Source organism: Haliotis cracherodii, unplaced genomic scaffold (assembly GCF_022045235.1).
Source record: "Haliotis cracherodii isolate W230 unplaced genomic scaffold, xgHalCrac1.p SCAF_6, whole genome shotgun sequence".
Classification (NCBI taxonomy): domain Eukaryota; kingdom Metazoa; phylum Mollusca; class Gastropoda; order Lepetellida; family Haliotidae; genus Haliotis; species Haliotis cracherodii.
The window spans coordinates 9,281,763-9,304,403 of NW_027266319.1; the positions used below are offsets into that span (position 1 = coordinate 9,281,763).

General features: G+C 39.3%; 1 protein-coding gene across 1 annotated transcript; it reads right to left on the reverse strand.

The window, feature by feature from the left end:
• Positions 1-347: 347 nt before the first annotated feature.
• Positions 348-22,306, reverse strand: LOC139444650 (ubiquitin-conjugating enzyme E2 H). The gene is made up of 7 exons (XM_071225572.1): positions 22,172-22,306; positions 20,722-20,798; positions 19,188-19,262; positions 17,522-17,561; positions 12,239-12,291; positions 11,374-11,502; positions 348-7,830 (listed from the first exon to the last, which is right to left on the reverse strand). The coding sequence occupies exons 1-7, from the start codon at positions 22,222-22,224 to the stop codon at positions 7,712-7,714; spliced, it is 546 nt and encodes a 181-aa protein (XP_071081673.1). The 5' UTR covers positions 22,225-22,306; the 3' UTR covers positions 348-7,711.
• Between the last annotated feature and the right edge of the window lie 335 nt (positions 22,307-22,641).

Sequence of the window (22,641 nt, forward strand, 5' to 3'; positions counted from 1 at the left end):
TGGTACAGTGGGGTTGACTGTCCCACACAGTCCAGATATAGTGGCGTGGACTGTCACACAAGGCCCAGATAAAGTGGCATGGACTGTCACACAAGGCCCAGGTATAGTGGGGTGGACTGTCCCACACAGTCCAGATATAGTGGCGTGGACTGTCACACAAGGCCCAGGTATAGTGGGGTGGACTGTCCCACACAGTCCAGATATAGTGGCGTGGACTGTCACACAAGGCCCAGATATAGTGGCGTGGACTGTCACACAAGGCCCAGATATAGTGGCGTGGACTGTCCACCAGAGTTCCAGTCCCATGTTACACTTGGCGATGTCATAAAAAAAATAACAACACAAAATGAAAGTTGCAAATTTATTTACAAAACACATCTTTATAATGCGTAAATATAATAAATGCACATCAGCTGGCCATCTCTTGATGATGGAAAGCTGCTACCTGTTGTACACATGCTGTACAGTCACTACTGCCTGCTCCCCTCACTAACACACACACTCACACAGGCCACTACCAGCTGTACTTGGTTCAAATATCATGTACTTATACATGGCAATGGCAAAACTCAAGTGATAATTTTGATTGATATTCAAAACCAGTTACCATTTCAAGGGTAGAATAGGTTTCATTACTGTCTGGCCATGTGATCAAACTGTATTTTGAGCAATTGCTATCTCCATACCATTTGTGACATGACTATGAAGATTCAAACAAGTGCTTTGAAACCTGGTAACGAAAGAGCTGCGTTCCCATGGGCAGAACCACTCAAGAATGTTAATGCCATTCAATCTCTTATGGATTTAAATACCATAAAATAATTGACCATGTAACATTGACTTTAATGTTGGTGATAGTATCAGGGCTTACGCTGTTTAAACTTACCCGTGGACCATCAAGCCGTGGCAATGGATGTTCTTCACCATGTGTTAATGTGATGTAATACCTAACAGGGTATAAAATCAGATATTTCCCGGAATACAGGCAGTAACAACCTACTAAATGTTCTGCTACGAGATCAACCATGACACAAAATAAGATTTTAACAGAATTGACAAATGAAAAAAGGCTGGCTTAGCTTGACAATGCTAACATGAATTTTGAATGTTATCAATATTGGGATAAAACACCTGATTAACATTCAACTTATTTTAATCAATATTGTTTATGTGAATCAGGATTGACTTACAGATTTAAACCTCTTTTATTCCTTCAAAGCAACATTTCGTACCACGAGTTGTTTTACACACGTTTAGCAATATTCCAGCAATATCATGGGGGACACCAGAAATGGGCTTCACACATTGTACCCTGGTGGGGAATCGAACCCGGACCTTTGCTGTGTCGAGAATATGCGTTAACCACCAGGCTACCCCACAGCTCCCATTTCATACAGGAGTGAGTACCAAGCATGTAGATATGTATTGGTAGATTAGGAGATGATATCTATCTCACTGTTATATCAAGCGGGATGATAGCCTGTATTGTTGCGCTGAAAGAATACAAGAAGTTAAAATACATGTCAATCCCATCTTTATCAATGTCAGTCCTGTCTTCATCAATATTTCTAAAGATCATCTGTGGACCATCTTACAGATTTCAGTAAAATTTCCTTTTTTAAACTACATATGGCATATCATATCAGGATTACAAGAACATTGGACAAAAACTTTGAATTTCAAAACATAACATTATCACATATCCAGTGAACTATATCCATAATATTTCTGATGAAAATCGCCACTATCTCTTACTTCAAACATACTTCTATGGACTTCAACACAGCCCTCAGGGCTACGAGTGAAATTGAAATGAGAACTGAAAAGTTGCATAAAATCTTTAAAATCAACAGAATGGCCACAAGTCAGCATAGATTGTCCTTAAAATTATAATCTGACTGGTAGAGAATGGGTTCAACATTTGCATATGTTTCCCAAAATGTTTTTTTCATTTCAATATGAAGTTCCAAATTTAAAATCAGTCTATCATATTCTTATCAAACCTCATCTAAATTTTGAGTGAGTATTATTTTATGTTTCTTTAGCTATAATCATCAAAATCAAGATGAGGATAATTGAAATAGGCTTCACGTCATGATTTTGAACAAAAAGTGCTTCGTAATTCCGTGAAAAGCTGACATTTTTACAAAGTAGGCCATAATCATGAAGGTGTGTGGTCAATCAAAAACCTTTTTGGCAAAAAGCTTCAAAAGATGAAATGAAATGAAATAAAATGAGGTTCTGTTAAGAATCTGTATACTGGTAACCATGGAAACACAACATTAATGGTCATGCAACAGAAAAGGTTTATTTACTCTTTAGAACAGAGTATCAAACATGAAACATGTCAATGGTAGTTGGAAAAATGACACATTCAGATAGGAACAGCTCTCCGTCCAATCTACCATCAACAGATGGTATCACTGGTCTCTCAATGGCTTCTACATGATTCCAATCAAGATTTTTACCAATCATAATAAAGTTTCAGCCAAACCTAACACTGATTTACTCTAATGATTTACACACATTTTCACCCAATTACTCACAGAGACAATAATGTCAATGATACTTTCTCTTTTACACAAACATTTATCTCCATTGTAGACCGGGCCTGTTTAGGCCTCTCCCGCTTGCTCCAGCAAAGACTTCACCTTAGTGAGTGAGTGAGTGAGTTGGGCTGAACACCGTTTTGAACAGTATTCCAGTAATATCACGGCGTGTCAGCTTAATGTGGGAGATTGCCCTAAGTGATGCAGGTCTTACAACATCGGCAAAACCCACGAGCACGGGGAGGTGCTGACAAACCTAGTATCATAACCCAGGTGAACTGGGATTCGAACACAGACTTAACCTAAAGCAGAAGGCTAGCATGTTCCACCAAAACTTTAGTCAATCTGTCACGGCATAACTGTAGTCACATGAAAAAATCAGGTATTCTATAACTTTTTGGAGTAGTAAGTTTAACAAAATATGGTAATAGGCACAAAGCAGTAATAACTTTTGTCAGTGAATTTTCTTTTTCAACAAAATATTAACTTTTTTCTTGTGCCTGGTATTTTTTGGCACAAAAATCTGTAAAACTAGCAATAAAATTGTCTTGGCATTATTTCTAAACATAACAAAAAGCATCACTATTTCATAACATGACAACTCAATTCCAGAGGCTTTTTTTTAATCAAAAAAATATCTTCTTTCTTGTGCCAGGTATTTTTGGCATAAAAACCTGTAAAACTAGCAATTAAATTGTCCTGGCCTTATTTCTAAATATATAAAAAATCATCACTATTTTATAACAAGACTCAACTGAACGATTCGAGAGGCACCATGGGAGTCCTTGGCTGATCAGTTCCTTTGTATAACATAAGAGAAAGTAAACATAATCAAAACTGAATGAAATCTTCAACAGAACCAAAATTAACAAATATTTATTTAACAAAATCATGCTTACCTTAAGGGCAAAAAGTTAGAAATCACAATGAAAACTATGATGTGTCCTGGTATGGCTAGATAATAAATCTGTACTTGGCAATGTGGACGATAAGATCGAGGTGACTAGTCCATCACTTGTGCAATGATTGTACACGTCCTTAATTACATAGGAGATTATACGCAGATAATTATGTCGATGCATACATATGACTTCCCATCCCTAAGCAGTAACCATGGAAACAGAGGTATTAAAGTGTACCAAAATATGAGTGACAATATAATTCTTTGATCAAATAAACTATCTTGTAAAGGATCCAAGAGATATATTACCTGTATTTTTGAAAATATAAAATTTCCCTTCACCTAACATACAAAGTATGATTTAATTATGGTACAACGTGATATACTACCCCCATTATACTCTCAATATACCATAGGTTAACAACAAAAGAGTGAGTGAGTGAGTGAGTTGGCTGCTTTTAACAGTATTACAGTTATATCCCGGCTTGTCAGCTTAATGTGGGAGGAAAGCCCGAAGTGATACAGGTCTCAGACATTTACCACTTTGGTGAAACCCACAAGCACGGGTATGGTGCTGACAAACCTTGAAACAAACAGGGCGAAACGGGATTCGAACGTAAAATCATATGTTTCTGGTGTGCCCGAGGGATTAATAACAAAAGAAATGCCACACCTGATAAGTATGGGAGGAATATATCTGCTTTGGCCACTTAATGAGGTATTTCCAAAGTTAATGCCCATTCATACGTACCAAGGTCTTATACTGTAATGAACTTCAGCAATGGCCTTTGTTAGTATATATTAGGTTTCCAAATCAGTTTCATCAACCAAGTATTTAACTGGTTTTACCACTTTCATAAATGTCCTTTACACAATCCCATATCCCACAAAAACATTGTCGCAAGACTTTCCACCTCATCAAAAATATTCTACCTCACATAAGTGTGGTAGCCATGGTAACCATGGAAACAAAGGTCAGAGGCTTACCAACATCTATTTTTGTATTTTGCGAATCTGAATTTGTACCTGATACCACAATTGGAAATAAGATGCATCCATGCATATATTTTTATCAAATATAATAACCAGAAAACATTTTTTGAGAGGGCCATATCCTTTCTTCAAACAACTGTCTGCTTTTCACAATGTTAAACAATGAAAAAGATGGCAAAAACATTTCCACTGGGGATAACTGGGATATATATGTACTGAACTACAGGGAAACGTCATGTAGTACTGACACATCAATGTTATCTAGGAAAACTGTTTCCCTAAGGAATTCCACATACTATTCACCTCACAACTATTCTGACCATTTCATCACAAGGGGCGGGAGAATGGGTTTACGTTAGTAACAAATACCAACTGTCACATGACTGCACATTACAGAACACCAAGTCACATGATCACCCCACTGCACATGACCTCTTGAAAAATGCTATTATCCAAAACACTGGCTATTAATAACCAACCACACAATGCCAAACTTGTCAAAAATAAATGGAACATATCACAAAATCTTGATAGCAATATGATTTATTTTTTAAAATTTGGCAAGTGGCAGTGCTTGCAAAACCAACTATAAAATCTCTATAACAATATGGAATTCTTCTCCGAAACATATTATGTTTAATTGTTGCTGAAAAATGTCGTATCTCTGGGAGTGCTCACAACCCCATTGCCTGGACAATACTGTCGACCAGACAAGAATCACACACTCCCAGAGTAGCCTATCTAACTGTGTCGTCTACGTCTCTCGATATAAAAGTAAATAGATGAGCATTTGCATATGGGTACATAGTCTTATGCTTCATTGTGTAGTTCTCAAACTCTCTACCACTAAGGTTAAAATATACAGTTTACACATCAGGATCAGAATATCAGATTCAAATACATCAATCATGGAACTAAGACTAAAGATATCAATATTGTACATATTAATTACAGCAAGTTCATTAAGATACAGATAAGGGTTTTATCATCACAAACCAGACTCACATACTCCAGTGATGAGGACAATGCACTGTGTGGGAAGAGGGCAAACAAAGCCTCTATTTGGACACATTTCTTATCCAATAAAATGACTGTTCCAAAATTTTAATTTCATCCATCTGCCATAACTTGTGATGAGTCACCTGCCATAACTTGTCATTCATTTTACTTAGGAAATACAGGTTTTTCAAGGACAATAAGACATGTTAAAACAATAACATGGCCAAGAAATAGGGGGGAGGTCACATTATAAGGGGGGTTAGGGGGATGTGAGTGAGTGAGTCGGTTCATTCAACACCGCTTTTAACAGTTTTCAAGTTATATAACGGCATGTCAGCTTAATGTGGGAGGAAAGCCCGAAGTGATGCAGGTCTTAGACGTTTACCACTTTGGTGAAACCACAAGCACTGGTATAGCAAACCTAGAAACATAATCGAGGGGGAACCAGATTCGAACCCAAGGGACACAACTCTGCCAGCGTATTGAGGCGCCTTAGATGACTGGGCCACCTGTTCAACTGGGTTGGGGGGAAGGAACATCACATTAGTTTCAATGATGAAGTCCCTCAGCTCATGAACTAAAGTTTAACAGGTTAGGATTGTCTGGAAATTATCACACCAATGTCTCAAAATATTTTAATGATAATGTCCTTGTTCTTTCACCCTGGAGTCAATGAGTCTGGGATCACAAACTACGTAACAAACAATCTCTGCACCTCCACACCCACTCATTACAGACAGTCAACATTGTGGCAGTCATGTACAAGCAATTCACTTCAATAATTCCATTCCACATGTAATATTAACAATAATGTCAATATGTTATGTAAGTCATAAACCAACAAAATATGTTTGAACACTTGATGAAATCTCAAAATATATTTAACAAAAAACAACACGCTTCAATATTAATCTTGTACGGTTAATTCTGATTTACTGTTGATGGTGCCACAATCTTGACTGTTTATGAAGACAATCTTGTTTCCACTCCCGGTATCCATGGTAACAATCCCATGACCAAATATGGTCAACATCTCCAACAAGTATCACTACGCACACAAAGAAATAGGGCAGGCATGATCACAGCATCAGTTGGGTGACTGAAAACTATTCCAATATGGCAAACCAAATTTCTTAAACTTCCGATGTCTAACTCATTTTCAACTGAGTACATCCAATGTTTGGTGCAAAAAATATATTAACATTTTGTGAAATTAAATTTCTGGTCCATTTTCACTTCGCAAAATCCCACTACCTAAGTCAATTATTCCAACATCATCTTTAACCTGAGTTTGTGAAATACACCACAGTGATGACTAGATTTAAACGAATGTTGATATAGGAATTTGTTCTCTATGTGAAATAGGAATTTGTTTCCCGATGTGAAACAAGAATTTGTTTCCGATGTGAAGAAGGTACAGAGGACAGGGAAGCCTGGTGCACAAACACTACACGTTTACATCATATCACTGATGATGACTTTCCCCGTTAAAAACAACTGAAATCGATAAAGGAACAACGAAGATAAAATTCCTATGATAAATAATGAATCCATTGAATCAGCCTCTGTCAACCAGCTGATGAGCGACGAAAACACTGTACATGAACAAACTGCGGGCTTTCCTTAAGTAATGTGACTAAAACTACCATCCTGTACAGACAGTGGTGCTGGTGCTAGCCAATATGAGATGATGGCGATGCAAAATATGATGATGAAGACGACATCTGATGATGACGGCACGCCACAATCAACACACTACCAGGAGATCGGACCTCGTACTTTGTCACAACTGTTGCAGCTGATATCTTTGCAAACAACCACAACCATTTTGGAAACAAATTTTCATCCAACAAAATACTAATATAGTACTTCAGACCAAACAATCTATTACCAAACAGTTTCTGTAATCAAAACCTCTCATTTACGTATTTCATAAAAATAATTTCAAATAAGAATTTTTCATATTCTTCAGATCTGGCCAACAGCTTGAGACTATGTACATTTATGTTTTATTTGAATTCCCCTATGGGAAAGAACGCAAACAAAAAGATTACAGTTTATACTTTGTGGAATTTCTGCTCCTATGATAAAATATTTCAAATTCTTGTAATGGTTGGCAACAAAGTACGCATTTCCCCGATACTGGAGTCGAACACAGGCTACTATTTGTCTTATTATAACATATCCCGGTGCCTTCTGCATGACTGCAAGAATGTTGGATCTAGAGTATTTACAAATGAATTATGTACAGATTAAATTAAATGAGATGTTAAAGCTCCATATCCTGAGCTTCGTCTTCAGAGAAATCACTCATGGAACTTTCACTAGATGAGGATGCATGTTCTTGCTCTCTTAATGCCTCTTCTGTAGCATATTTCTGAACATATTCTGCAAAAAAAAGGAAAGAAGTAATGGGCACATGGGCAAACCAATAGCAATTTGAAGTCATCTGGGTTTGGTTCATATACACAAAATTTCAGCCCCATTTATCCAGAAAAAATACAGTTACACATTGATCATGATGATATATGAATAAATGGTTAAATAGATGGTAAAATAATGCAATTTTCAACATGAAAATGCTGCCATTTACATGATTTAAAATGAAATAAATTCTGTGGGAATGGTGAGCAGTGTTTAATCATGTCATTGCTATGATGATCAATGCAAAGTTAAGACAGATATACACTAAACACACACTGGGAAATATCTAGACCTGCTGAGAAGCTCATATCTGGCCACAAGTCCACAGAAAAAGTGAGTACAAGTTCCAAAATTGGAATTAAACATTTCCCACCTTATGTTGTAAAACACTTAATAGTGATAACCAATGATAACTATAATGCGATGGCATGTCAGAGGAATCCTACTTATAAACCTGTCACCATGTTACCCTAAGTTGCAAAGGGTTCCTGACAAACGGGTAAACCAGCTCATCTTCCAAACCCAGGTTTTGAAGCGGTTCTCTTCAAACCTAGGTTTTGAGTGAGTATGGTTTTACGCCACTTCTAGCAATATCACATCAGAAATGGGCTTCACACATTGTACCCATGTTGGGAATTAAACCAGGGTCTTCAGCGTGACAACCAAAGGCTTTAACCACCAGGCTACCCGACTGCCCCACCTAGGTTGTGAAATGGGTCACTTCTAAACCTGCTTTGAGGTTTTACAATTAACGTTTTATATAAATTTGCCTCTCGATATGAACACAATTGTGTTTGATGATTGGCTACATGAAAATTCCATGACATGAATCGAACCTGCAACCTCACATATCCTGTTAAGTTTTGTCACCTACTGTTCTCCCAAGCTACTGGGTAGGTGATGAGAAGTTGTTCAATTTATCATGTAGTGACTCCAGCTAGTCCAAGCTGCTCATCTTTTTTCTCTTGCATGCTTTGATCGAAATTCCTCTTATATCATGACACACTTTACTGTTTCACTACAAGGTATGTCAACGTTTTATTTTATCTGGTAGATTCTGACTTTTATATGTTTGAATAAAGACAAAACTTCAGTCAACTTCAGTGCATACGTGACCAGATCATTTTAAAGAGTATCTGAATACTTTTTTGTCAGAACTCTGTTCAAACAATTCTCAAATGGACATTTTGTACCAAACTCTTGAGACCTACAGTGGTTATCCAGGTAGGATGGGGTTACCATCTTCCCGAGGCAAGTAAGTTAACTGACTATAAAAGTCCAGTTTCCACCATTGCCGAACTAGGCTGGTATTATCGAGTTACATTTTGGCTGGACTAACGAGTCTATGCATAGTCCAATCAAAATCACGCACCGAAATAAAAATCCGGTTCGTAAACTGTCGTGCAGATTTCGGTCGATTGCAGGATTTGCAAGGCATGTGCACCGCCAACTCTTTGTCAGCAGATATTTTCCAAATCTTTTCATGTTTTTAATCAAGGTGCTCACGTGAATTGATGCATTTCACGATGTCAGACCCATTTTATCACAATACAGATCTTGATTATAGATCAGATCTTCCTGACAGGGCGCCACCATTTTGGGTGAAGCGAGTGATATGAGAGGTGGAATCTCATTGGTTCATAGGAGAGGCTTAGAGGGGTCACCAGTGGTAGTAGCCACTGGTGGCGCTACGATTGAGCCCAGTAATTCCAGCCTAGTTCGGCAAGGGTGGAAACTGGACTTTTAAAGTCAGTTAACTTTCTTGCTTCGGGAAGAAAGGGAAACGGGGGGTTGGGTATCTGGGAAGTAAATTTGGACTCATCCCAGCCCTACTCTAGACAATAACTGAAGTACAGACAACTAAGCCTTGCACATTTGTAGGAAGGGGAAGTAACTGCTGATGGCAATGCACAATCACCAGCCAATCAGTAGTCATACCAGCAACAGCAGCCCTCTCTGATACCTAGTTGTAACCCTATGAGTGAGTGAGTGAGTAGGATTTAACGCCGCTTTTAACAGTATTCCAGTTATATTGCGCGTGTCAGCTTAATGTGGGAGGAAAGCCTGAAGTGATGCAGGTCTCAGACGTTTACCACTTCGGTGAATCCCACGAGCACGGGTATGGTGCTGACAAACCTAGAAACATAATCGGGGCCCACCAGGATTCGAACCCACAATCATAGGTTTCTGGCGTGCCCAAGGGACGTGTAACCCTATGAAGATGCTGACATACCTATCACACTTTGTGTTATCACTGTCATTCAATTTACTGTTACAGTGTAATCTGATAACAATGGTAACCTAGGTAATTCTTGCCTGCCTCAACAACAAAACAAACACTGATGTTTATCACTATCAACAAAGGCCCACAGCAGTGACAATGGGGGAATATAGCAAAAGTTTCCAATGTTCAAATTTTCATTTTGTGACAGTTAATTCAATATGAAAAAATATTGTATCCACAATTTGAATGTCCACATATTAAAATAGCCAACTTCCGTAATCTAAATCCTTAACTGTAAAATGAACAGGATGATACATCTTTCCTACCTTGTCCTTGAAATCATGTTTTCTCATAACATGTGGTTTAAGGAAACATAATTTCCAATTGCCAAGGCGATCGGGCCTACTGTCATCTGTACTAGAACATGGAAATCTTAACCTTGGTCAATTTAAAATGGAGATCTTTGTGCGAGAATCTGCTGCTGTTATAGGACAAAGAGACTCTTGTGTTGTCGTGGCTACAAAATCATCACTAATATGTAAATATAACACCATACAATTTAGAATAAGTTAACTTTGGTTCAGGAGATGCTTTCAGGACTAAGTTAAAATTCTAATTTTGTTTTTTAACTTGAACAACATTTTAACAATAAAAAACAAACACCCTGATTTAAAACTGTAACTATCAGGCTTAATAGTTTTGTTCATTTGTTTCTTTCTGTTTTATGCTGTAGTCAGCAATATTCTGGCCATATGATAGCAGCTTGTAAACAATCAAGTCTGGACCAGACAATCCAGTGATTGACATCATGAGCACAAATCCATGCAACAGGGATACGATAGCATGCAATGAACCAAGTCACAGAGTCTGACCACCCAAACAATTTGGTTGCCTCTTATGACCACCATAGGCTGCTGGGGACTTATTCTTACCCGGTATCTCCACATACTATTGAAATAAGGAGATGGTTAGGCTTTTAATCATGAGGGAACAGCGTAATTTGAATGGATGTCAAACTTAGTGTCATTTGAACCCGAATCAAAAAAAAAATGCAGCTGTGAATGAGTGAGTGAGTATGGTTTTACGCAACTTTTTATCACAGCAGGGGACACACCAGAAAGGGCTTCACACATTGTACCCTTGAGGGGAATCGAACCTGCAGTCGTTCTCATAATGAATGCCCCACTGCCCCTAGTAGTGAATGAGTCAAGGGTCATACCATTACATGAGATACTATAGTAGCAAGGAAGACTTGACCAATGCATCTTAAAAATCTGACTCACCTCTAACTTTTTTCTTGTATTCCTCAGGTTTGTGTAGGTATAGTGCTGCGGCATCCCCGTTTAAAGGATCTATGGGGTTGGGGTATGTCAACAGCTGAGGCAGGAAGGACTCAAATATGTTGGACAGGTCTGAAGCAAATGTTCAAACAAGAGTCACCAATACTGCCATAACACATGCTGCAAAATAACCTGCCATGATAACAGGCCTGGTTGAAGCAAACCAGTGGTTGACTATGTGAGCATTTTTGTTTGTTTGTTGTTTAATGCCCCACTCAGCAATATTCCAGCTATATGACAGCGGTCTGTGAAACCAGACAATCCAGTGATCGACATCATGAGCATCAATCCAAACATTTGGGATACGATGACCAACCGATCCTGTTAGTTTCCTATCACAACAAGCATAGTTGCTTTTTATGGCAAGCATGGGTTGCTGAAGACCTATTCTACCCCGGACCTTCACGGGTCATGTGAGCATTAATCCAATCATTGAACATGTTGAATATAAAGGTATTGATTGAAAAACTGCTTTTGTCAAAATATATAATGGTGTAGTCTTCTCGTTTTTTCTTCACATAACATCATAACAATATATGCATATATTTATGGTGTTGTGGCCATGGTGACCCTCGTTATATAGTCATCATTTGTATGATAATTATGATAATAGCTTGGCTGTGTGCCTGCATACATTACATTGCATAAAATAAATCAACATATGTTCAGGATGTCGGTGTTCACAACATAGAACTGTGGCAGAAAGCGTTATGGCCTATTATTGCATACATGAAAAAACAAGGCTATGTTCTGTGCATTGTGAAGAGAATCACACGCTATGTAAATAACACCATTATCTCCAACTCACCATACAACGCTGTCCATGCCTGGTTAATGACATCCAAACACACTGTGCCAGATCTGAAAAACATGGCAATGCATCATTATTTTCTAGTCAAATAACCTCATCATAAATGTGGGGCATTCAACATGTTAATAGACCCTACCATTGTAATAACATAATGAATTGGAATATTCATGATACTAGTATATTTATCCTGACATACTGCCATTTCATTGTTCACTTCGATCAAACAATATATAGAACCCCAAACATGCCTCTTCTACCCCAGGACGCCCCTTGCCCTTGGTTACCAATCGGGAGTTATCTGTCCTTGATCTCTAAACGACCTTCTCAGAATATACATGTATCCAGATGGGTGCAGACAGGCAGGCCTGGGTCTTGTTTGGGGATAAGTACACTAACATCATGAATATCCAAATTCAGGTAAATTACATTCTCCTCACACAACACACTGCAATGCTTATCCCACAGATAGCAGTGAGGTCTGCAGCTTTCGATAGCACTAGCACTACAACTGCTGTGAGTCTGTTAATGTATGGGAGTTTCACATTGCCTAAGCACAACAGCCACTGTGTGTCTGTTAATGTATGGGAGTTTCAAATCACCTCAGCACCACAACTGCTGTGTGTCTGTTAATGTATGGGAGTTTCAAATGACCTTAGCCATGTTAGCACCACAACTCCTGTGTTTCTTTTAATGTATGGGAGTTTCAAATCACCTTAGCACCACAACTGCTGTGTGTCTATTAATGTATGAGAGTTTCAAATGACCTTAGCACCACAACAGCTGTGTGTCTGTTCATGTATGGGAGTTTCAAATCACCTTAGCACCACAACTGCTGTGTGTCTGTTGATGTACGAGAGTTTCAAATCACCTTAGCACCACAAATGCTGTTTGTCTGTTAATGTACGGGAGTTTCAAATCACCTTAGCACCACAACTGCTGTGTGTCTGTTAATGTATGGGAGTTTCAAATTACCTTAGCACCACAACTGCTGTGTGTCTGTTAATGTATGAGAGTTTCAAATCACCTTAGCCATGTTAGCACCACAACTCCTGTGTTTCTTTTAATGTATGGGAGTTTCAAATCACCTTAGCACCACAACTGCTGTGTGTCTATTAATGTATGAGAGTTTCAAATGACCTTAGCACCACAACAGCTGTGTGTCTGTTCATGTATGGGAGTTTCAAATCACCTTAGCACCACAACTGCTGTGTGTCTGTTGATGTACGAGAGTTTCAAATCACCTTAGCACCACAAATGCTGTTTGTCTGTTAATGTACGGGAGTTTCAAATCACCTTAGCACCACAACTGCTGTGTGTCTGTTAATGTATGGGAGTTTCAAATCACCTCAGCACCCTAACTGCTGTGTGTCTGTTAATGTATGGGAGTTTCAAATTACCTTAGCACCACAACTGCTGTGTGTCTGTTAATGCATGGGAGTTTCAAATGACCTTAGCCATGTTAGCACAACAACTCCTGTGTGTCTTTTAATGTATGGGAGTTTCAAATCACCTTAGCACCACAACTGCTGTTTGTCTGTTAATGTATGAGAGTTTCAAATCACCTTAGCCATGTTAGCACCACAACTACTGTGTGTCTGTTAATGCATGGGAGTTTCAAATCACCTTAGGACCACAACTGCTGTGTTAATGTATGGGAGTTTCAAATTACCTCAGCACCCTAACTGCTGTGTGTCTGTTAATGTATGGGAGTTTCAAATTACCTTAGCACCACAACTGCTGTGTGTCTGTTAATGCATGGGAGTTTCAAATGACCTTAGCCATGTTAGCACAACAACTCCTGTGTGTCTTTTAATGTATGGGAGTTTCAAATCACCTTAGCACCACAACTGCTGTTTGTCTGTTAATGTATGGGAGTTTCAAATCACCTTAGCACCACAACTGCTGTGTGTCCGTTAATGTACGGGAGTTTCAAATGACCTTAGCACAACAACTGCTGTGTGTCTGTTAATGTATCGGAGCTTCAAATCACCTTAGCACCACAACTGCTGTGTGTCCGTTAATGTATGGGAGTTTCAAATCACCTTAGCCATGTTAGCACCACAACTGCTGTGTGTCTGTTAATGTATGGGAGTTTCAAATCACCTGAGCACAACAACTGCTGTGTGTCTGTTAATGTATGGGAGTTTCAAATTACCTTAGCACCACAACTGCTGTGTGTCTGTTAATGTATGGGAGTTTCAAATCACCTTAGCACCACAACTGCTGTGTGTCTATTAATGTATGAGAGTTTCAAATGACCTTAGCACCACAACAGCTGTGTGTCTGTTAATGTACGGGAGTTTCAAATCACCATAGCACCACAACCGCTGTGTGTCTGTTAATGTATGGGAGTTTCAAATTACCTTAGCACCACAACTGCTGTGTGTCTGATAATGTATGGAAGTTACAAATCACCATAGCACCACAACTGCTGTGTGTCTGTTAATGTATGGGAGTTTCAAATCACCTTAGGACCACAACTGCTGTGTGTCCGTTAATGTACGGGAGTTTCAAATCACCTTAGCACAACAACTGCTGTGTGTCTGTTAATGTATGGGAGTTTCAAATTACCTTAGCCATGTTAGCACCACAACTGCTGTGTGTCTGTTAATGTACGGGAGTTTCAAATCACCTTAGCACCACAACTGCTGTGTGTCTGTTAATGTATGGGAGTTTCAAATCACCATAGCACCACAACTGCTGTGTGTCTGTTAACGTACGGGAGTTTCAAATCACCTTAGCACCACAACTGCTGTGTGTCTGTTAATGTATGGGAGTTTCAAATCACCTTAGTACCACAACTGCTGTTTGTCTGTTAATGTTTGGGAGTTACAAATCACCATAGCACCACAACTGCTGTGTGTCTGTTAATGTATGGGAGTTACAAATCACCTTAGCACCACAACTGCTGTGTGTCTGTTAATGTATGGGAGTTTCAAATCACCTTAGCGCCACAACTGCTGTGAGTTTAACATATAGGAGCTTCAAATCACCATAACACTAAATTTGTTGAACAGTGCCCGATCATCACCCAGTAATCACAGTCCATCCAACCTGGTGGAAAGGCTGGACTGAGACTTAAAGCAAGTGATCACATACGAAAGAAGTAACACATCATACTTCACTGCATGAATTCCCTTTGCCATAATGAGAGATGGGACCAATAACCAGAGACAGCATTTTCAGGACACATCTGCAGCGTGACTGTTAGTGTGAGCACCTCGTAATCACAAGGCACATGTGTCCTCAGGGAGTAAACCTAGCCATCGTAATGGAGCAAGTATTTCCTTCAAATCAGGGTGTCCAGAACGGCTAGGAAATGACAAGGGGGTAGGCAAGTGAATGTTTAATGTCTTGGTCCGAAATATTCCAACATCACCTTGTCAAGTACATGATTGAGTCCAGATCTGGCAAACCAGTGACTGACACAATGATCAGGGTGCAATGACATCAGTCAAGACATAGAGCCTTCCCCCATTTCCTTTTTAATCAGCTCCTATGGCAAGCATGAGATACCCAGGGCCAATTCTGAAGGAATGGATTGAGTTTTTTTCTTCTGAAGAGGTTACAGGAATGAGGTAAGACAACATACAATCAGCCAGGTCACTCTTGTCACCACATCAGCACCTGATCCTCAGTTACCCAATAACAACACGGAATTCCCACCAACTGAAGCAAACCATTCCCGTTCATAAGTCTGCATTACATACTGCTACTTGCAATAGACCAGTGTGATGAAAGCTGTGACCTGGACAAGGGGAATCCCCAAAATATGGAGCAAATACTGGATGCCCTGCTCAGATACAACAATGACACTACAGTGTTCTGTCTGCCGGAGAGAGAGGAGAGAGGAGAACTGGTAATTTTCAGAGTTGGCAGTCCACTGGGACTGGCAGTTTCAGAAGCCAGTGGGAACACTGCACTACCACAGGGAGGTACTGAGGTGAAACATAATGAGATGTGCATGCACTTTGGGTCAGTTTTAAAATGCTAGCCCACTGAGATACCATGACAGTTTTAACATGGATACCCCACGCAGACACGGCTATGGACTCCAATCAATCCTGTCCTTGTTTTATATCCTAATAACCAGCTCCAGGCAGGGTAACAACAAGTACCATGTTTTAACATCTTTTGGTATGACACGGCTGGAGTTCGAACCACTGATCTTCCACTCTCCGGGCAGACACTATCAACTAGACAATGAAGGCGGTCACTTGACCAGTAGGACAATCAAATTTGGAAAGATTTGAATAGCAACACCAAAGGTCAATACCATCTTTGATGTATAGAATGCAGAGCATGACATCCAGAACAGACATGTCACGTTATTCAGGTAATATTGTGTGTGGAGTGGGAAGCAAATGGATGAAAATAACTATAAGGACTTCCTTCAAAGGTGGAATAAAAAAACAACAACATTCTTATCATGACCAAGGATAAATTAATTTACACATGACTTGAGCCACAGGGGGAAGTAAATCACATTACACCCGATCTCTAGCCTCCCTCCAACATGTTGGACACAGACTGCAAACAAATCCAGGTACGGTCAGTTACTGAGCAAAATTACAGAAAACGCAGATTTATCTTGACCTGCTCAGGCCTATAAACCTGCAGCAAATGTCAGTGAAGGCTTGCTGTCGTTTGTGATCAAGTAACGAACTCAGGCAAATTCACAAAATGGATCTAAAAAGATCCCTATTCATGGTAATAATTCATGAGATTGTAGAGGGGACTAGTAGTTCACTTGCAACAGAACCTATAAGGGGGCTTTGAGGCCTATTTATCATTGTATTAAATACCATACTAAAATCCCTCTGAATTTGAGCAAAATATGAACTTAAAAAAATCTAAATTTTGACCACATGATTGTGTCCCACTTTCCTGTCAAGGTCACGAAGTTTGGATCCTAGATAAATCCCTGTGAAGTCATGAATGCACAAGCATAACTAGTGTCTGTCTCAGGTTGTTTCCTATGGTCAATTGTCACTATAGTGAGTTAGAGGGAGTGGAAGACCTAACAGTGTAATAGCTGCCTCCTGTATGCAGTCAGGTCACCATGGGTTCCCAGATGGTCCCTCATCCAAGTACTATCTACACTCAGCTGCCATTGTGGCATCTAATCCACACTTTGCAAACAATAATTGGGTACACAGGGACTATCTGCACCCACACTCGATAAAGGTCACAAGACAAAACAAAACAGAAATCGTCATTTTAACGACATTACACATTTAAAGAGTAGTGTCAATACCACAGGACATTGACAATACTTACACTTCATCAATATTTGGGTGGTATATTCTATTCATGAAACCTGCAAAGACAAACATACATTTGTGAGTGTAGGAGATATCAATACATTGTAAACTCTCAAAAGATAAACAAATAAATTTCTGTCATCACGGCACATAACATTATGCATAAATGTGTATATAACAATTACGACCTTGATGTGACTGTTTGTATTGCAATAAACAAAGATATGTCAATGATAGCACGAGCAGTTTTTGACATTTAGGGTGTCATGGGTCTTTGACGTTTGCTCCAGAAGTATTTGAATGAAGGCATCCCTTAATTGTTAACATTTATTTAGGGTTATGATCATGATCCCTAGTCTTTCCTGTTCAATTTTGACCCCTGAGTAAATACTGGTGCATTGGATACTGTGTGTTGTAAGGAGGTTTTGTTTGGTTGTTGTTGAGTCCCGCACTCAGGCTTAGTCCAGATATATGAGGTCAGCCTGTAAATGATCTAGTCTGGACCAGATAAATCTTTGATTTATATTATGAGCAACGATCCATGCCCGACAGTCACCCACCGAGTCTGACCACCTGATTAAGACACCTCATACAACTAGGAAAGGCAGGGATTCCAATCCTAATTAAAGATTTGGAGAAATCAGTGGTTAAAAAGTCTAATTTTATGTGGAAATGAATAATGTCAACAGTATCATGACGCAAGTTTACGTTTTTTTCGAGTTTCCTAAGGCCTAGACGTAAGACAAACATGTGGTCAAAGCTCCACACATTCATAAAATTAATCATGTGACACTAATCACACATTATTGACAAAGACAATGTGGTTTTTCGAATTCCAAAGTAATAGTGGTGCACATGCAATTAGTTTCCTGTCTGCACCCGCAAAGATTGATTGATAAAATGACTTCAGTGAGTTTTAACATAACTATCAATTGGAGACCTTGCTATGTCAATTGAAAGCATGGCTCTCATTGGTCAGAAGAGTATGGCTGTTGAATGTTTCATGTCACCAGTGCATTAACAATTTGCACTCCATGATATCTGATGCATGGAAATACTTCATGAAAAAATGACAAAAATCGGGGGAGGACAGGCATAATAGCAACATCTTAGCCTCAAAATCATAAGTACTACATCAAAATCGTAATGGTTGATGTGTTATCTGGTCTTTATTTTCTGAATGTGCGTACAAATATTCTCAAACTTTAATTACAATTACTACACATACATTGGTTGTGTCTCTATGCTATCAGCTGTCAATAGTCATTCAAATCGCTAGTGAAAAATAATGAGGGTTGAGGAGGTTTTAGACAACTGCATCCAGTCCCCTCAAATGTCATGGGTGCCAAAATAACAGTGCATCCCAAAGAACACACACTAATATTCACTGTACCAAATTCTTGACAAGAAATATAATGGTCCCGTAATTAAAGTAATTATCAAATCATAAGTACTGTACACAACATTGTATGACTCAGGACCCTCATATTTCCTGAAAATGTCCTGACCCTTGGAATTAACTAACAGGGGTTCCCTGGACCCCTAGTTTTGAAGGTTAAGGTAAAACCCTTATTGAGTTTCCTGCATTGTATTGAGTATCGGCTTGTAACTAACTGTGTTGATATATACTTATTATGACAGAGAATAACATTACAGTCTAAGTCCCTTAGACATTATTGTACCTATTGAGGGTGACTTGAATGGGTACTTCTCTGGCAAATCTACCCGGACCTTCCAGACGCCACCTTCATAGGGTGCTGAAAGTAAGAGACGTTGTCGGTCAGAACATAGTCATCACATGGGCATCATCATAAATAAATGTCCATTTATATGGTGCCAAACTCAACATCAATAATATGCTCATGGCGTCTAGAATGTTAGTTATAAGTAGGTTCGAATGGAAAGTCTTCAGTTGTGCTTTGAAAGCAGAATGAGTTGGCACTGTCCTAAGAGAGTCTGGAAGATCGTAACTTCATGGCAGCTGCTATGATGAAATATTGAAGGCCACATGATCTGAGTTTTTCTGTGGATTTCAAGGCGATGCTTCTGTCCATAATCCAACACTCAGGATCACAGAGGGAGCAGAGCCATGCCTACATTGATATGTCAGAATCTTTCAGTCCACTATTGCTTAACAAGCAGGAATCGGCAAGGCAAGGACAGCATACTTGCAGCTGAAGAACATATGGAGCTCCAAGGTGGTATCCACTCGCACGAAGATCAGGCTCCAACGCCAAGTCAGTGCTACTGTATGGAGCCGAGACATGGAGGACAACAAAGACCACCACCAGGAAAGTGCAGACTTTCATCAACAGCTGCCTGAGAAGAATCTGCCAGATCCACTGGCCCAACACCGTCAGCAACTCAGACCTGTGGCAGCGTACCAACCAACTGCCAACCAAAGATGAGATCCGGCGCAGAAGATAGGGATGGATTGGGCACACCCTGAAGAAGCCAGTCAGTAACATCACCAGACAGGCACTGTCATGGAACCCCCAGGGAAAACAAAAAAGAGGACGGCAAAGAAACACCTGGCGACGGGACCTCGAGGCAGACAGCAAGAAGATGGGACACACCTGGAAACAACTAGAGAAGGCAGCCCAGGACCGAGGACTCTGGCGGACTGTTGTCGGCGGCCTATGCTTCTGGAGGAGCGATGGGCATAACTGAACTTGCTCTAACTGGCAACCAGTGAAACGACATAAGTACTGGAGTGATACTGTCAAACTTGCAGGTCTTTGTTAAAACACGAGCTCAGGGTTCTGAATTCATTGTAGCCGAGAGATGAGGACCTGGGAGACTTTGTGTAGCACACTGTTGCAATAGTCGGTGTGGGACAGTATCAGAGATCTAGCCAGGGCTGCTGCTGTCTCCTCAGTAAGGACATGGAGCCAATCAAATTGAGCCAATATTGCAAAGATGGAACTAGCAGGATTTACATATATCAGTGACTTATTTCTCCATTGTCAAGTTGGATTGTAAGTGCACAGTGTATTGTTAGTCTAGTCCCAGCAAACAGGTACCTTTCTATACCACACAATGACACAACTTGGTTGCTTCCTGTTTCTGTCAGATGATACACATTTACAATGAAATTCATTTTAAGATATTCAGCCTACACATCTCAATACAAATTCAAGAAAGAAGAATTGTTTGCTTATGGACAAAACCGATTGTAAAGATACAGAAACAAAACAGAAATGAAATTATACTCACTTCCTGGTGGACCATAAAACTTCACCATAAACTCATTCAGGCCTCCAAGAATTGTGACCTCATGCTTGCTTTCTATTCTGAGCAGTTGTCAAGGATCATCACAAAATAGATCAATATATAATGCTAAACATCAAAACTGAAGCTTCAACTTAAATGACAACACCCACCATATACCTGGTATGAAAACATGTTTGTGACTAGTTCACTCAAATAATAAATTGATTATAAAAGAAAGGATTTTCTTATCGATGATAATATGTGACATTATTATCAGACAAAGTTTGCTTACAATGGCACATGCAGTAGTCTTTAATATTGTATCACATATTATCATTATCATGTAAGCAGTCATAATGATATTATCCTATGTAACCATGGTAACAATGATGGTACAACGTTGGAAGTATTTGAATTATGTTGTATAGCTAAAATAACAAAATGAGCTCTACACACATACGTATATAGGCATATTTTGAATGCTTGCTAAAGTCACCATTATTTTACTATAAAATCTATGTGCTAATCACTTTCATTACAAATACACAGTCTGTTTTCTGTCATCAGTCAAATTACTTAACGAGCAGAGAGCGAATTAGTTCAATTCATGCTAATCCTTCAATTGTAAGAAGCTTAGACTTGCCTGAACAATGCATGTGAACTAAATAACATCTGACTAGTTATTTAACTACTGACTAAGAAACTAGTGGTTGAATTTAGTGTGTGCCTTTTGAATAAGCAATGAATTGTTTACATTTGCTAAATTCTTTTTGATCATCAAGAGTTTACAGCATTTACAGATTTCAAGTCTCATATGCTCACACAATTAATAAAAGCATGTTGTATCCACTTATCATTGCTTACTTTGCATTCACATGTTAGGTACGCCAGTCTTAATTTTACAATGCTAACAACTGTTTCCATGTAATGGATGTTGCAACCACTTACCCTTGTAACAGTAAAATGTTTGGGACGCTAAAGTAACACGTCAAGACGAACAAATGTTGCCACTGTACAAATGTTCGTGAAAGCTTCAAGTTGCATATAAAGCGATACACAATATTGACTGGTTAGTTTCATTGAGAGCAGGGCTGTTTCACGGTCACATACCTGACAACAACATAACCGTGACCTGTTTACCTACAAACGATGCAATCTGGTCTCCCTCGATAAAATTGGAACGATCTTTTGCATGACCTTATTTAGGATGACGAACATGCAGCGTTCCACATATACATCTACTTGAAACTTAAAGCATATAAGACGATATAACTTTAATCGATTATCCATGCATGAGAAAACGGTTGGGGTTGCCAGCTGACAAAAATTTATGCCCTTTCGAGGGCCCGAGCCCAAGTGAAACGAAATTTATGCCAACGAGAAGTTAGGTGACATTTGCACAAATGCCTACTAAATTGATCAACACCACACAAATGCTGTTAAACTAGGATACAATTTGACCACGTCAGTGTCCATCCGTCTTTTACCGGGGCTTGGGGACGACATAGTGAGAAAATTTCACCTAAATAACCCGTCCAGATCTGTCTTCTTCCACAACAACAACAGCTATGGCGGAGTAGATATCTGCTATGGGAGTGACGTATCCTGGTCACGTGGTACATATAAGCCACGCCTATTTGAAACATAAAATCCAATTTTTTGCGCTTATATTGCCTCTACAAGCTGCAGTTATGTCTATTTTCACTATTAATTGAGATTTGTCAGTAATAGAGACTCGTATAACCGATAAACATTGATGTGTAACTGTTTGGGAGATTTAAGGTCAAAGGTCAGAGATGATTGACACGCGATACACTGCGGTCAGCTGTTCGATGTAAACAAACCCACATGATGGTTACTGTCGTGTTTGTATACACGAGATATAAACAGCTTTCTCTTCAGTTTTGTATATTTGATAGCAAT

Bases quoted from the DNA above. Each gene is read 5' to 3' on its own strand.
- LOC139444650 (XM_071225572.1), bottom strand. From the start codon at position 22,224: ATGTCGTCCCCAAGCCCCGGTAAAAGACGGATGGACACTGACGTGGTC. The intron at 20,799-22,171 runs GTATCCTAGTTT...ACAACTGCTCAG, and splicing joins GACACTGACGTGGTCAAATT to AATAGAAAGCAAGCATGAGG. The intron at 11,503-12,238 runs GTGAGTTGGAGA...CATTTGCTTCAG, and splicing joins GGCATGGACAGCGTTGTATG to ACCTGTCCAACATATTTGAG.